At 36.4% G+C, this 13,246-nt stretch overlaps 2 protein-coding genes across 3 annotated transcripts; both read right to left on the bottom strand.

The window, feature by feature from the left end:
- Window positions 1–5,705: 5,705 nt before the first annotated feature.
- On the bottom strand, window positions 5,706–8,785 carry LOC126672265 (probable inactive receptor kinase At2g26730). The gene is given in 5 exon segments (XM_050366214.2): window positions 5,706–6,271; window positions 7,067–8,270; window positions 8,473–8,522; window positions 8,525–8,646; window positions 8,742–8,785. Coding segments are annotated over 5 exon segments (1,980 nt in total). The 3' UTR covers window positions 5,706–5,711.
- Window positions 8,786–8,872: 87 nt separating this feature from the next.
- LOC126671159 (ubiquitin-conjugating enzyme E2-23 kDa-like) lies at window positions 8,873–12,293 on the bottom strand. 2 transcript variants are annotated; one of them, XM_050364882.2, is made up of 7 exons: window positions 12,260–12,293; window positions 11,594–11,674; window positions 11,361–11,440; window positions 10,927–11,041; window positions 10,471–10,523; window positions 9,729–9,857; window positions 8,873–9,230 (listed from the first exon to the last, which is right to left on the bottom strand). In XM_050364882.2, exons 2-7 carry the CDS (start codon window positions 11,635–11,637, stop codon window positions 9,085–9,087), a joined length of 567 nt encoding a protein of 188 aa, XP_050220839.1. In that variant the 5' UTR covers window positions 11,638–11,674; window positions 12,260–12,293; the 3' UTR covers window positions 8,873–9,084. The 2 variants fall into 2 exon arrangements, with proteins under 2 accessions (XP_050220839.1, XP_050220838.1); XM_050364881.2 differs by lacking the exon at window positions 12,260–12,293 and adding an exon at window positions 12,044–12,197.
- Window positions 12,294–13,246: the final 953 nt, after the last annotated feature.

Genomic DNA, 13,246 nt, shown 5'->3' with positions numbered 1-13,246 from the left:
CAAGGATGCGTAGCGGCGTTAGGAGGAGAAAGCAATTTACCGGAAGGTTTGTCTGTGGGAGAGAAGGCAGATATTATGTCAAAGGCACATAGTACGATTCTATTGAGTCTTTCTGATGAGGTGTTGAGAGAGGTTATCGGTGAAGGAACTGCTGATGCTTTATGGGGAGCGTTGGAGAGCAAGTTTCAGAAGAAATCTCTTACAAACCGGTTGTATTAGAAACAACGTTTGTATACATTGAGGATGACGGAAAATACTCAGGTAAGAGATCATGTTAATAACTTCAATCGAATTGTTATAGATTTACAAGGTGTTGGTGTTTCGATTGAAGAAGAGGATCAAGCACTCATTCTTTTATGTTCTTTGCCCAATTCATATGAAAACTTTGTTGATACAATGTTATATGGTAGAGATTCGATTTCTGTTAGTGATGTAAAGGATGCTTTGCACTCCAAAGAACTAAAGAAAAAGGTCTCTAACTCTAATGAGGAGGAATCGGTTTCTGGTCTTGTGGTGAGTCGGGGCAGGAGTCATGAGAGAGATGGTGGGAAAGGAAACAGGTCGCGTTCCAAATCGAAGTCTAATGGACGACGATGCTATCACTCCAAGGAGAAGGGGCACTTTAGAAGAGATTGTCCGAAGCTGAAAAAGGGTGGCGAAAACAAGGAATCAAGTGGTAATGCTAATGCAGCTGTGGTACAGGAGAGTTCTGATGAGGAAGAAAGCGGTGATGTTTTGACTGTGAGTACATCAAGTTCTGATAGTACCTGGGTCCTAGATACTGGTGCATCTTATCATATGTCTTCTAGAAAGGAATTGTTTAATTCTTTCAAGGAGTGGAATGGCACTGTAAAGGTGGCGAATGATAAGGAGCTTGCTGTCAAGGGTAGTGGTTCTGTTCAGATCAAGATGTATGATGGTATGGTTAGAACATTTGATGCTTGGTATATTCCTGAATTGCGGAAGAACTTGATTTCTGTGGGTACACTTGACAAGCAAGGGTACAACCACTCAGGTGGAGATGGACAGATCAGAATTTCTAAAGGTGCATTGACTGTGATGAAGGGTGTGCTACAACACGGCATTTATATTCTCACAGGAAGTGCAGTAGTGGGAACTGTGGCGGTTGCTCGGTCCTTGGAGGTACATGATGGTAAAACCGAGTTGTGGCATCAGAGGTTAGGTCATATGAGTGAGAGGGGGCTATCCATATTGAGTAAACAAGGGTTGTTAGAAGGAGCGGAAACGGGAAAGCTGAAGTTCTGTGAAACTTGTATTCTTGGCAAGCAACGCAGGGTGAAATTCACTTCTGGAAGGCACACTTCGAAAGGCATCCTGGATTATATAAACTCGGATTTATGGGGTCCTGCTCGGGTTGAATCCCACAGGGGACTCAAATATTTTGTGACCTTTATTGATGACTACTCGAGAAAGGTGTGGTTGTATTTTCTGAAATCGAAGGATGAAGTGTTTGGGCGGTTCAAGGAGTGGAAGACCATGGTTGAAAAACATACTGGAAAACAGGTCAAGACACTCAGGACGGACAACGGGTTAGAGTTTTGCAATGCACCATTCGATGACTTCTGTAGAAAGGAAGGTATAGTGAGGCATCACACTGTACGGTACACGCCACAGCAGAATGGGGTTGCAGAGCGGATGAACCAAACACTACTACAGCGTGCTCGGTGCATGCGGTTAAACGCGGGTCTTCCAAAGCGTTTCTGGGCTGAAGCAGTTAACACTGCTTGTTATCTGGTGAATAGATCGCCATCTACTGCAATTGATTTGAAGACACCTCAAGAGGTATGGTATGGTAAACCCTCTGATTATTCTGGCTTGCGTGTTTTCGGTTGTGTTGCCTATGCTCATGTTAATGATGGTAAACTTGAGGCGAGGGCAATGAAATGCATATTTCTAGGGTATGCGACTGGAGTTAAAGGGTACAGACTGTGGTGCACAGAGATGGATAGAACTCCAAAACTGATTATTAGTAGAGACGTAACCTTTGATGAATCTACTATGTTTGGCCAGAAAGAGGAACTTGGTGATCTTGCAGGAAAAACTGATCTGGGTGCTAGCCAGAAGGTGGAGTTTGTAGCTCCAAATAGGATTACTACTGATCCTATAAGCGAGCCTAATGAAGAAGTGGTAGAAGAGAGTATAGCAACAAGGAGAGGAAGAAGGCAAATCAGAACACCAATGAGATATGTGGATTGTGTTGATACAGTTGATACTAATCCTATGGCTTATGCTTTGGCAATAAGTGAGATCATTGATTCTGATGAGCCGCAGTCGTATAAAGAGGCAGTGCAGAGTAGAGAAGCATCTGAATGGTTAATTGCCATGAATGAGGAGATGCAGTCTCTTGAGAAGAACAGTACATGGGAGTTGGTACCTCGACCAAAAGGAGTGAAACCGGTAGGATGCAAATGGGTTTTCAAGAAGAAAGAGGGTATTCCTGGAGTTGAATCAGCTAGATTCAAGGCGAGACTTGTAGCGAAGGGTTTTTCACAAAAGGAGGGAATTGACTACAATGAAGTATTCTCACCTGTTGTGAAGCACAAAACCATTCGGGTTCTTCTATCTATGGTGAGTGCGTTGGATCTTGAGTTAGAACAACTTGATGTGAAAACAGCGTTCTTGCATGGGAGTTTAGAGGAGCAGATTTATATGTCACAGCCGGAGGGATTTCTTGATTCTGATCACAAGAACTATGTGTGTTTGCTGAAAAAGTCCTTGTACGGTTTGAAGCAGTCTCCTAGACAGTGGTACAAGAGGTTTGATGCTTTCATGCTTTCTCATGGGTATGTTCGAAATCAGTTTGACAACTGTGTTTACTCTAGGAAGCTGTCTGATGATTCCTTGATCTATCTGTTGCTATATGTGGATGATATGTTAATTGCAGCTAAGTCTAAAGCTGAAATTAATGACTTGAAAGCCTTGTTGAGTAGTGAGTTTGAGATGAAGGATTTGGGTGCAGCCAAGAAGATTTTGGGCATGGAGATTTGGAGAGATAGGAAAGAAGGCCTGTTGTATGTTTCTCAACAGAAATATATTGAGAAGGTGCTGCAATCTTTTCAAATGGAGAATTCTAAGCCAGTAAATACTCCTTTGGCATCGCATTTTAAATTTGATGCTAATGCACTACCTAGTACTGATGCTGAGAAGGAATACATGAGCGATGTTCCGTATTCGAGTGCAGTTGGAAGCTTGATGTATGCAATGGTCTGTACAAGACCTGATTTAGCACATGTTGTTAGTGTGGTTAGCAGATTTATGAGTAATCCGGGAAAGACTCATTGGGAGGCGGTCAAGTGGATTATGCGGTACTTGAAGGGAACGAGTGGCATATGTCTGGTTTATGGTTCTAGTGGTGGTTCTGATGGAATTGTGGGTTACACAGATTCCGACTATGGAGGAGATCTTATTCGAAGGAGGTCCTTAACATGTTATATCTTCACCCTATATGGATGTGCTATTAGTTGGAAAGCAACTTTACAATCTACAGTTGCTTTGTCCACAACTGAAGCGGAATACATGTCATTGACGGAAGGGGTCAAGGAAGGTATGTGGTTGCGAGGTCTAATTGATAGCTTGGGTTTAGAAATTCAGAAGCCTGTGCTTTATTGCGATAGTCAAAGTGCTTTGTGCTTGGCGAAGAATCCGGTATATCATGAGAGATCAAAGCACATTGATGTGAGGATGAATTTCATTCGGGATGTCGTGGAAGACAAGAGATTTCTTATAGAGAAGATAGCCACTGGAGTTAATCCAGCGGATATGTTGACAAAGTCGTTGCCTACTGAAAAGTTCAAGCTCAGCTTGGACTTGGTCAATGTACGCAGTGCATGAGGCCCTTAAGGGGCATGGATGGCAGAGAGAGAGAGTTGGTCTTGGTTAACTTTGACTTTGGAGTAATTTTAAGTCAAGGTGGAGAGTTTATTCTGTGATGCAATTTGGTGGCCTTTGTGATTTGCTGAAGAAGGTTTCAAGATTAATCTTGTTGGATGTATTCGCCAAGGTGGAGATTGTTGAGTTATGGCTCATATTGTTCCTATTTGCATTAGGATATATTGTTCCTATTTAGATTAGGATACTTAATCCTTTGTTTAGCATTGTTTTCCTTTTAGGATTTATAGTCTAGTTCCTTATTGGATTAGGACTTAAATTGTGTCTTAAGGGTTCACTATAAATAGAGGTGATGACCCTATTGTAAACTCACAACAAACATATAGAATAAATTTTCTCTCTGCCGTGGAGTAGATCGCATTGATCGAACCACGTAAAAAATTTTGTGTGATTCTTTTCTTTTCTCTTATTTATTTTCTGCTACGCTAACATGTCGTATAAGACACTTAGACTAAATTCACTATAAAATGAAAGATTGATAAATATGGTGCCATGCCTTTTTAATTGTGCTTAAAAAAATCTAGATATATATAGTAACAATACCGCAAAAAACTATTTTTATATATTAGTTATTTAAGCAAAAAAATACATTATATTTGAGAGCTCATTAACAAAAACATATGTCTCGTATCAATTACTATTGGAATAAATATGCTCAATCATGTTCTAATTATTTCTTCCCATTCATAATATGTCACATTTAATTTTGATACAAAAATTTAAAAAAAAATTACTATGTTTTAATTTTTAAATATATTTACTAAGGCATTCCTCCTATTTTTAAACTCGTTGACTTTTGTTATCTTTTTTGTGTTATTATATTCTTTTAATAAACTAATAAGAAGTAATTTTGGAAAAATTGTTATAAATGCTCTTCTAAAATACTAAAGTGATAAGACTCCCTTCGTCTATAAAAAATAGGCTTATTTTTATTTTGAGCGTCCCAATAAATTATAGACTTGTTTACATTTTTAGAAAGTAATTAACTAGATAAATGTCTAAAATACCCTTAATTGAATTAGTTTTAGTCAACTAAATTAAAGTGATTATGGCTTTGATAACAACAATAATTAATGCTTTTTGATAGTTTCAATATTAAAAATAATTTTATACTCCCTCCGTCCCAAAACAATAGTCCACTTTCCTCTATTCACACAGTTTAAGAAATACAATTAATGCTATAACTTTTTACAAATTTATTTTTATTTTTTCTATCATACCCTTATTAAATGTTATGATTATAAGCTAATAACAATAGATGATACACTTTAAATAAGGGCAATATAGAAATTAAACACTTTAAATTGTGATTTACAAGGAAAGTAGAGTATTGTTTTGGAACAAAAAAATAAGAAAAGTGAACTATTGTTTTGGGACGGAGGGAGTATATAATTTATGAGTGATTTTGAATTATTAATCAATAAAAATGCATTGAAAAGAAAAACGCATTAACTATTTAATAAGAATATTACAAGGAGTTAGTATTATTCTAACTTAATAAACTAAATTTTTAATATGTGTGTAAATGAAACAAGTTTATCTTTTATGGACGGAGGGAGTATCAATAAAAAGAAAATTCAAATACAAAAAACATAATGGAATAGAAAAAATATAATTTGGATAAAAAAACAATATAACAGCCTTTTCTTAAATTATAATCGCCAATTTTAATTGTGAATACTTATAGCTAGTTTAAATCTTATTTTCAATTGCAAAATTGTAAAATACTAGTTAAAAAAATTATATATTCGCACTATGCAAATTCACCATCATCAAACAAAGAAGTTCTGCCCGATTAATGTTCATTCGCAGACAGAAGATTCAAAAGTAACAGATTTATCTTCTTCCTCCTTAATAGTATTGATCATCGAAACAACTTGGTTCATGGCAGGCCTATTCTCCGGGTTTTTGCTAACACATTTGATAGCAATCTGAAGCAAATTCAGCATCCTTTCTTCACTCGCACCTTCTGCCGTAAGCACCCTATCGAAAACTTCGACGGTCCATTCCTCTCGGACCACGGAATGCACCCATGTAGTCAGATCAACACCGTTGGTCTGCACTAGTTTTCCGGTTAGTAGTTGAAGCAGAATCACCCCGAAACTATAAACGTCTGCTTGGAACTCATTGCCGCGCATTGATGAAGACGAAGAGTTGTTTTGATTGTCGTCAATAACCATTAGTCCGTACTCACTTATGCATGGCTCCATGTTGGTGTTGAATAAAATGTTCGAGGATTTTAGATTTCCGTGAGCGATGCCTTCGGTGCGAAGTTCTTGATGCATGGAGGCTAATGCCTCGGCGATTTTTGATGCAACGTTGAGTCTGCTGATCCAGTCGAATGATTGACATGTTTGAGTTCCTGAACCACGCCAGTATAGCATAGAAGAAAAAAATTAGAAATATGTAATGCATTTAGTTTGATACGACGATATAAAATTGAAATTACTAAATTTTTTAAATTATGTGTGAAGAATTTTTTTCATTTAAAATTAGACAAATAGTATAAATTTTAGGCTTAATGTCTTAAAAAAACCCCGATCTTTCATTCCCTTTTCAATCCTAACATGACGTTGCAAATCAGTCAATTTTACCCTATTTTGCATTTTTTTCATTTCAATTGTACCCTAAAGCATAAAATTGACATTTTTTTTATTTGATAAAAATTCAAAAATAATCTCTAAATTGACCTTTTTTGCATTAGATTAACTTTTTATATCAAAACGATCATTTTTGAAGAACTTTTTTGAATTTTTGTCAAATAAATAAATGTCAATTTTATGCTTCAGGGTACAATTTAAATGAAAAAATATAAAATAGGATAAAATTGACACATTTTCAACGTCAGGGTAGGATTGAAAAGAGGATAAAAGGTCGGGGTTTTCTAAGGCATTAAGCATAAATTTTAAGTACTTTTTCATTGATGACATCACTAGAGTATTTTGGTATAAATTCTAATTTAAATTTACTCAATTTAGAAATAACATTAATAGAAATAGTTTGTGAATTATATAATTTTTATTGATTATCTTACTATTATATAGTTCTAATTAAGAGGAAATAATTATTCTAAAAAAATAATACAGCAACTTTATAAAGTAAAAAAATTAAAATTAAAATTCATAATGTTTTAAAGAGATCGGTGAAAGTTGGTTACCCTGGAGGAATTTATGAAGACTTCCAAACGGTTGAAACTCATAAACCAAAAGCTTTTCTTGTTTAGAACAATAGAATGCAAGAGGTGGCAATACATTAACATGGTTCACTTTGTATATATTCTGCATTCTCTGCTTGAATTCACTGCTTGAAATTCCCCAATCTTTAATCCTTTTTACTGCTAACACCAATCCATTCTCACACATTACCCTGTATAGACTACCATGGTTTCCTCTTTCGATCAACTCCGCCGGAGCTTTCAATAGCTCCTCGAAGTTGAATCCGTTCACTACCGGGCTTGTTAGAACCACCAGCGACGACGAAGAAACCGTAGCGCTGTATTCGGCTTTATGTTCGGTTGAAACGACGACGTCGCTCGACTTGCCTACACTTTGTTCATCAGAAACCTTGCTAACTGTATTCATTACCTTGTCTTTTTTCTTGTTTCTTTGACTCAGCTTGTAAAGTATGGCGAGGAAAACGAGTAAGCCGACTATTCCGTATCCTGAGTACATGAGAATCTGATCTTTCGATATGTGATCGGAATCTTCATTTGTAGATGAGATTGCACAAATTTTGTTTATCAGAGGCCCGCATAATCCAGGATTGCCTCTGAAGCTACTTTCGTCGAAAGATCCTGTCTTGACAGGAAGTGGACCGGTGAAATCGTTGAAGGAAACGTTGAACATTACGAAATTGGTGAGATCAAAATTTGGAATTTGGCCTGTCAGCTTATTGTACTGAGCAAGAAAAGTCGTAAGACCTGAAATCCGCGTCAAATTTGGAACGTTATCGGAGAAGCTATTAAAGGAAATGTCGAGTCTTTCCAGATTGATAAGTGTCGGTAGTGAGTCAGGAAGGTTTCCGTAAAATTGGTTCTGTCGTAAAAGCAGGCGTGTCAGGTTTTTGCAGTTTGCGATTTCAGCTGGGAGATGTCCACTGATATTGTTCTGATCAAGCTTGATGTGCACAAGAGACAAAGCCAGAGCTGGCACATTGCAGAGAGAAGCAGCATCAAATACTCCGGAAAGACGAGACTGGTTGAGATAGATCCTCTTGACGGAAGTTTTGGTCTGAGAATCGCAGATCACGCCTCTCCAGCCATCCAGACAGGGATCGGTGGCGTTCTTCCAACTTGGATCAGGTTGGCCATTGGTGCCATTCAGCTTTGCGAGGAAGTTGATAAGTGAAGTCTTGACTGTTTCCTCCACAGCAGAATTCGTCCTGCCGAGGTGTAGAGCGAATGAAATGAAAACTAGCCAAATTAGAATTTGCTTCATTTTGAGCGACTCACAGGAAACAGGTTCGGAATATAGCATCTCGGAGAGTTTATAATGTAACAAGTGATGATTTCCAGCAGACACCGGAGGGAATTCCTATGATTAAGTGATTGCTGGAATTTGTTACACTGTGAATTCGGCTGAATTCACAATGGAATTTGTCATCCTAAGACAAAAATAATGAACCATTTGGCTCCAACTGGAGATTGAAAACAAGGTGCCGGCCACCTCAAATTTATTAATTGCCATGTCATTTTCATATGGGAATATAAGAGGGATATAATAATAAGGATGCCAAGAACTGAACCAAACCGAATAAACGAAATAAATCAACAATTCCATTTGTTCGGTTTAACATTATAGAAAAAAATAACAGAACCGAATCGACCAAGCAGCCTGATGTCATTGCTGCTTGCCAATCTGCATAATTCATACGGCATATCTTGTTGAAACTTCAACTATCCAGCCAGAAACATTGGAAAATCAAATTTATCAGACAGCTGTAATTTTGAAAAAAAAGCATAGAATATTTCAATTTTCACTATATTCAATATCCCAGTGTAGAACTTTGTAATACATGCAAAGGTATAATATTGTATCTGAATTTTGAGCTCTAACTAATTCTTCATAAATTTACAAGCAATTCAATAGATGACTGACTAGAAATTAACAAAATTATAAAATGGATATCAGAATATGGAAAGACTGCCTAAATTTGAGTTTATCAGAAAGATCCTTCTCATGGATCTGCTTCACCAGCAACATTGTCATCACTTGATGCGCTTTGTCCATCACTTGCATCTTCTTCATCACTGATATCTTCATTGCTGTCTTCTGTAAGAGTCTTTGAAATATTTTCCTTTTTCGCAAAACGTTCACAGTATTCTGTTAGCACAAAAAATTATCAATACACATAATTTTTGGCAACCAAAGGTTCAATTTGTCCATTGAACTTGGTACAAAATATCAAGTAAGGCCATATATGCGATTCTGAAGAAAACAACACCCCACACAGTTGGCATTCTAACTCGTTTTAGCCCCTCAAATAAGGTGGCAAAAAATGATAGAAGCATTATATATAAATTGGAGCAGAAAACTATTAGATAATTTAGAGTTGAAAGGATAAAATGAGCAAAACAAGCGAAAAAGCCAGGTTTGAGGGTGTGTTTTTTTCTTCCAAAGCCACGAATTTGGCCTTGAATTTGTTTTTGCGCCAAGTTCGAGAAGCAAAATGAACCTCTGTTAATTTTCGGCACAACAAACTCAATCATACTGAAGTGGCAACTAAACATATCAAGATTTCCTAAGCGTACCAAACAAAAGAAGATTTAGGACTCTCATTATACAGCTATAGGAGAGGAAAATGAAGAGATGTGGTTTCACCTTTCACTTTTTCATCATACTGCTTCCTATCTTTCATCATCAGAGATGCTGCTTCACCATTTAGTGGGTCTGCAGGGTTCGGATAAAGCAGCAGTTGTGGAAGAAAAACCTCAAAAATGTTCAAAAGATCTGCAGCCAGAGAAAGCTGAGGTCAGATAACCAAAAAACTATACATCGAGTGAGACAAGGCAATGTAAGAACATCGCTAATATTGCACCTTATCTTTATGTATAATAAATGTGATCCTTAGGCAAGGTTATGGAGTAATTGAGCTTGGATCCAGAACTAACTCAGTTCAAGTAACTTAACAGTCAGTAACTCGTCCTTAATTAATTTATCATAGTCTATTGTTAAATGGTAAGAAATGTTTTTTTTTCCCTTTTCCGTTCAAGGAAAAAAACTCGAATCAAGATGGGTAAATGACGGAATTATTCGATTATATTTTGTTATTTTCCCATCAACGCTCCCACAATTCAGCTCTATAAGTCATTTCATGACACAGAAAACATTATTTATCACATGTCCATTGATATTTATCAAGAACTGTCGCATTACATCAGGTATCTCATTGCTACATTCTGATTTTAAGAGGATAAAAGAAAGACAGGTATTTTATATAAATTCTGGATGATAAATCTAGTTGTTAAGTTCTGGAGCCCAAGATAAGCATAGGACACTGTTGTAGTGTGTGTGCATCACTATAAATAGCATGTTACAGATATATAAGGTAAGATTATATTACCAAACATTGGACTCCATGACTGGTTAATGACATCCAAGCAAACAGAACCAGACCTACAAAATACAAAAGCAAATCCATTATTAAAATAAAAGCAAAAACAAAAATCACGAAATAAATTAGAGATAATTCTCAGAACTCAGAAAGAAATGCTAAATATATTAGGGGGTGGGAAGGAAAAAATTGCATTTTTTCTCCTTATTGAACGCGACTTTTCTTATTAGTCAAACAACCTGATATTTACGATTCAATACTTTCCTAGTAAGCGAGCAGTATTGCAAACAAAAAGTCAACGGCGGATGGATCCAAGTAGGGAAATATTCATAAAGAAGCAAGATGCAGCTAAGCCACTATATTACTTATGAAAAGTAAAACTAATTAACAAGTATTCAACTTCAGATTAGCAGCCTATAGAATCAAGATCAATTGAACAGGAACTAATTGTCCAAGAAATCTTACAACTCATCAACATTAGGGTGGTAAATTTTATTCAGAAATCCAATTGAAGGAGATTTGTAAGGGTAACCATCTGGCAGCTCTACATGGATCTTCCAAAGACCACCTTCATAAAGACCTGCAACCATTAAAATAGAAGAATTTCGTAAAAAATAAAATAAACACAATCTTGCAACAAAATCCACTCCACCAAATAAGAAAGATCATAAAAGAAAGAACTCTTTACAGCATTAAGCAGTTGTAATATTATCTCAGGTGAATTAGGTAAAGTATTTAGTTCACAAATCTTGTTATGCCGATTTTGGGCGCCTTAATCCTAAATGTGCATTATCATATTTGTGCACACTACGAATTCGAAAAATAAAGACAGACATGGTTAGCAATATGCAATGTCAAAGGCAGCATTACTTTTCGACTATAAAGAACGAGAAACTTACTTTCTTTTGGCCCATGGAATTCCACATTGAATTCACTAATCCCATCATTGATTGGCTCCACAGTATAGTCACTCATCATCCTGGTAATCAACACATCACAAAGCCAAGAAACACCATTATCATTCACAGTGACTATCTATAAACAAACATGACATCAATGGCAGTAAATTTTACACCATTCAATCACATTAACCAAACAAATGATGTTGATGAGAGTGTAAGTAGGCACTTACAGTTTCATAACATCCATATCTCTTCTCTTGCTCGGTGAAGACATCCTTTCATTTAATACACAATTGTTCTTGCTAATCAGCCTGCCATTTAACCAGGTTTAACACAAAGCTTTAATTTAACTCCAACAAACAAATCATAGCAACTTCAATTCTCACTCTACTCATCAAGAACATGAAAGAAACACATTATCATTTCAAGATTTTCTATGTAAAAAATGAAGTTTCATGTCCGTCCCGTATCCGAAACATTTCCGAAACAGTACAAATGAAACTATTCAGTAGGTTAAACTAAAGAAAGAAAAGGCAGAAAGAAAAACATTCATCAAGATCCAAGAAAATTGCAGTGAATCAATCATTCATATTCGATTCGATCAATCAAGTAATGAGAAAACACAAGATCAAACGAATGTTAATTCAATTAAAAAAACTTGGGGAAATTAAAAAACTAACCCAAATTCGGAGTGAATCTATGCGTTTGTAATTGGAATTAGGTTATGACTTTTAAAATTTAAATTGGAGTTTAGATACAGAGCGTTAATTAGGAGCAGAGATCAATAAGCAGAAGAATTGCACAGAGGGGGAAAATGGAGGGATACACGTGTTATGTGTTTCTAGCACGTGCCACGCGTAACCCTGAATTTGTACGTTTTTTTTTTTATTCTTTACCTTAGTTGGCGGGTTTGCCTTTTCTTCACAAAATTAACCTCCTTCTAGTTTATTAATGGCTAAAGACCCATGTTCGACCCTAATATATGGGTTGGAGTTTATCTTGAACCTTAGGGTTTTTGTTTCTTGTTAGGTCCGGCTACAGTTCGTGAACCGGCTGTTTCAATTTGAAATTGTCGATTCACGATTTTTGGTAAATTACCGAGGTTTTGGGGCTGATCAGGATGTGATTGAAGATCTGAAACTCAAGAAAAATGAAGTTAAAAAATGTTGAAAAGAGTTTATAATTGTTGGCTTCGACGCTCAATTCAATTTTAATAAAGAAAAGAAGAGAGAAAAAAAAGAGTAATTGGCGTGTGGAAAAAGGAAAAATACCTTTTCGGATTTATATATAGAAGGCCTATCAACCAATGGATACTTCTTCTTTAATATCGCTCAATTGTACTATTTTGTTATTTTTAGAGAGTGTGTTATATGTAGGTAGCACGGGGGACACTTCATATGTATTCGAAAATTTTATGGTCCCTTCTTGCCTTGTTGAGCAAGTAGTGTCCCAGATACTCATAATTAAGGTATTTAAGAGAGGTGTTTAGTCGTGTTTGTTTACTGTGGGGGTACAAGTACGGCCTAGATTTACTTTGTCGATCGTGGATATCTCAGTACAACTTTATTATACTAATTGGGCCTTTTGTGACCGATCCCTTGTCTTTAGGTCAGTTTTGCTATTGTTGGACTTGGTGTCATTTGAGTTTGTTAAGGTTGTTTCACTCCTTGGTATATGTTATCACTAGTTCCTCTTTTTGTATATCAGATATTTATGTCCAAGTTGTGTTAGTTTGTCCTTGTGTGTCGGTGGTCTCAGACTATGCTACCCGGCGTGAGTTGTTTAGCAGGAATAGACCGCTAGTTAGGGAATATGGTGATGCTTTCTTTTTAAAGATATCAAGTATTATGCCTGACGGGACAAGTCATGCATGAAGTGAGATT

This window comes from Mercurialis annua, linkage group LG3 (assembly GCF_937616625.2).
Source record: "Mercurialis annua linkage group LG3, ddMerAnnu1.2, whole genome shotgun sequence".
NCBI classification, from domain to species: Eukaryota; Viridiplantae; Streptophyta; class Magnoliopsida; order Malpighiales; family Euphorbiaceae; genus Mercurialis; species Mercurialis annua.
This window is presented reverse-complemented; position numbering and strand designations above follow the sequence as displayed.

Coding starts and splice junctions, on each gene's coding strand:
- LOC126671159 (XM_050364882.2), bottom strand. CDS start 11,637: ATGTCTTCACCGAGCAAGAGAAGAGATATGGATGTTATGAAACT. Junction 11,441..11,593: donor GATATGGATGTTATGAAACT/GTAAGTGCCTAC, acceptor GTTGATTACCAG/GATGATGAGTGACTATACTG. Junction 11,042..11,360: donor ATTCCATGGGCCAAAAGAAA/GTAAGTTTCTCG, acceptor TAATGGTTGCAG/GTCTTTATGAAGGTGGTCTT.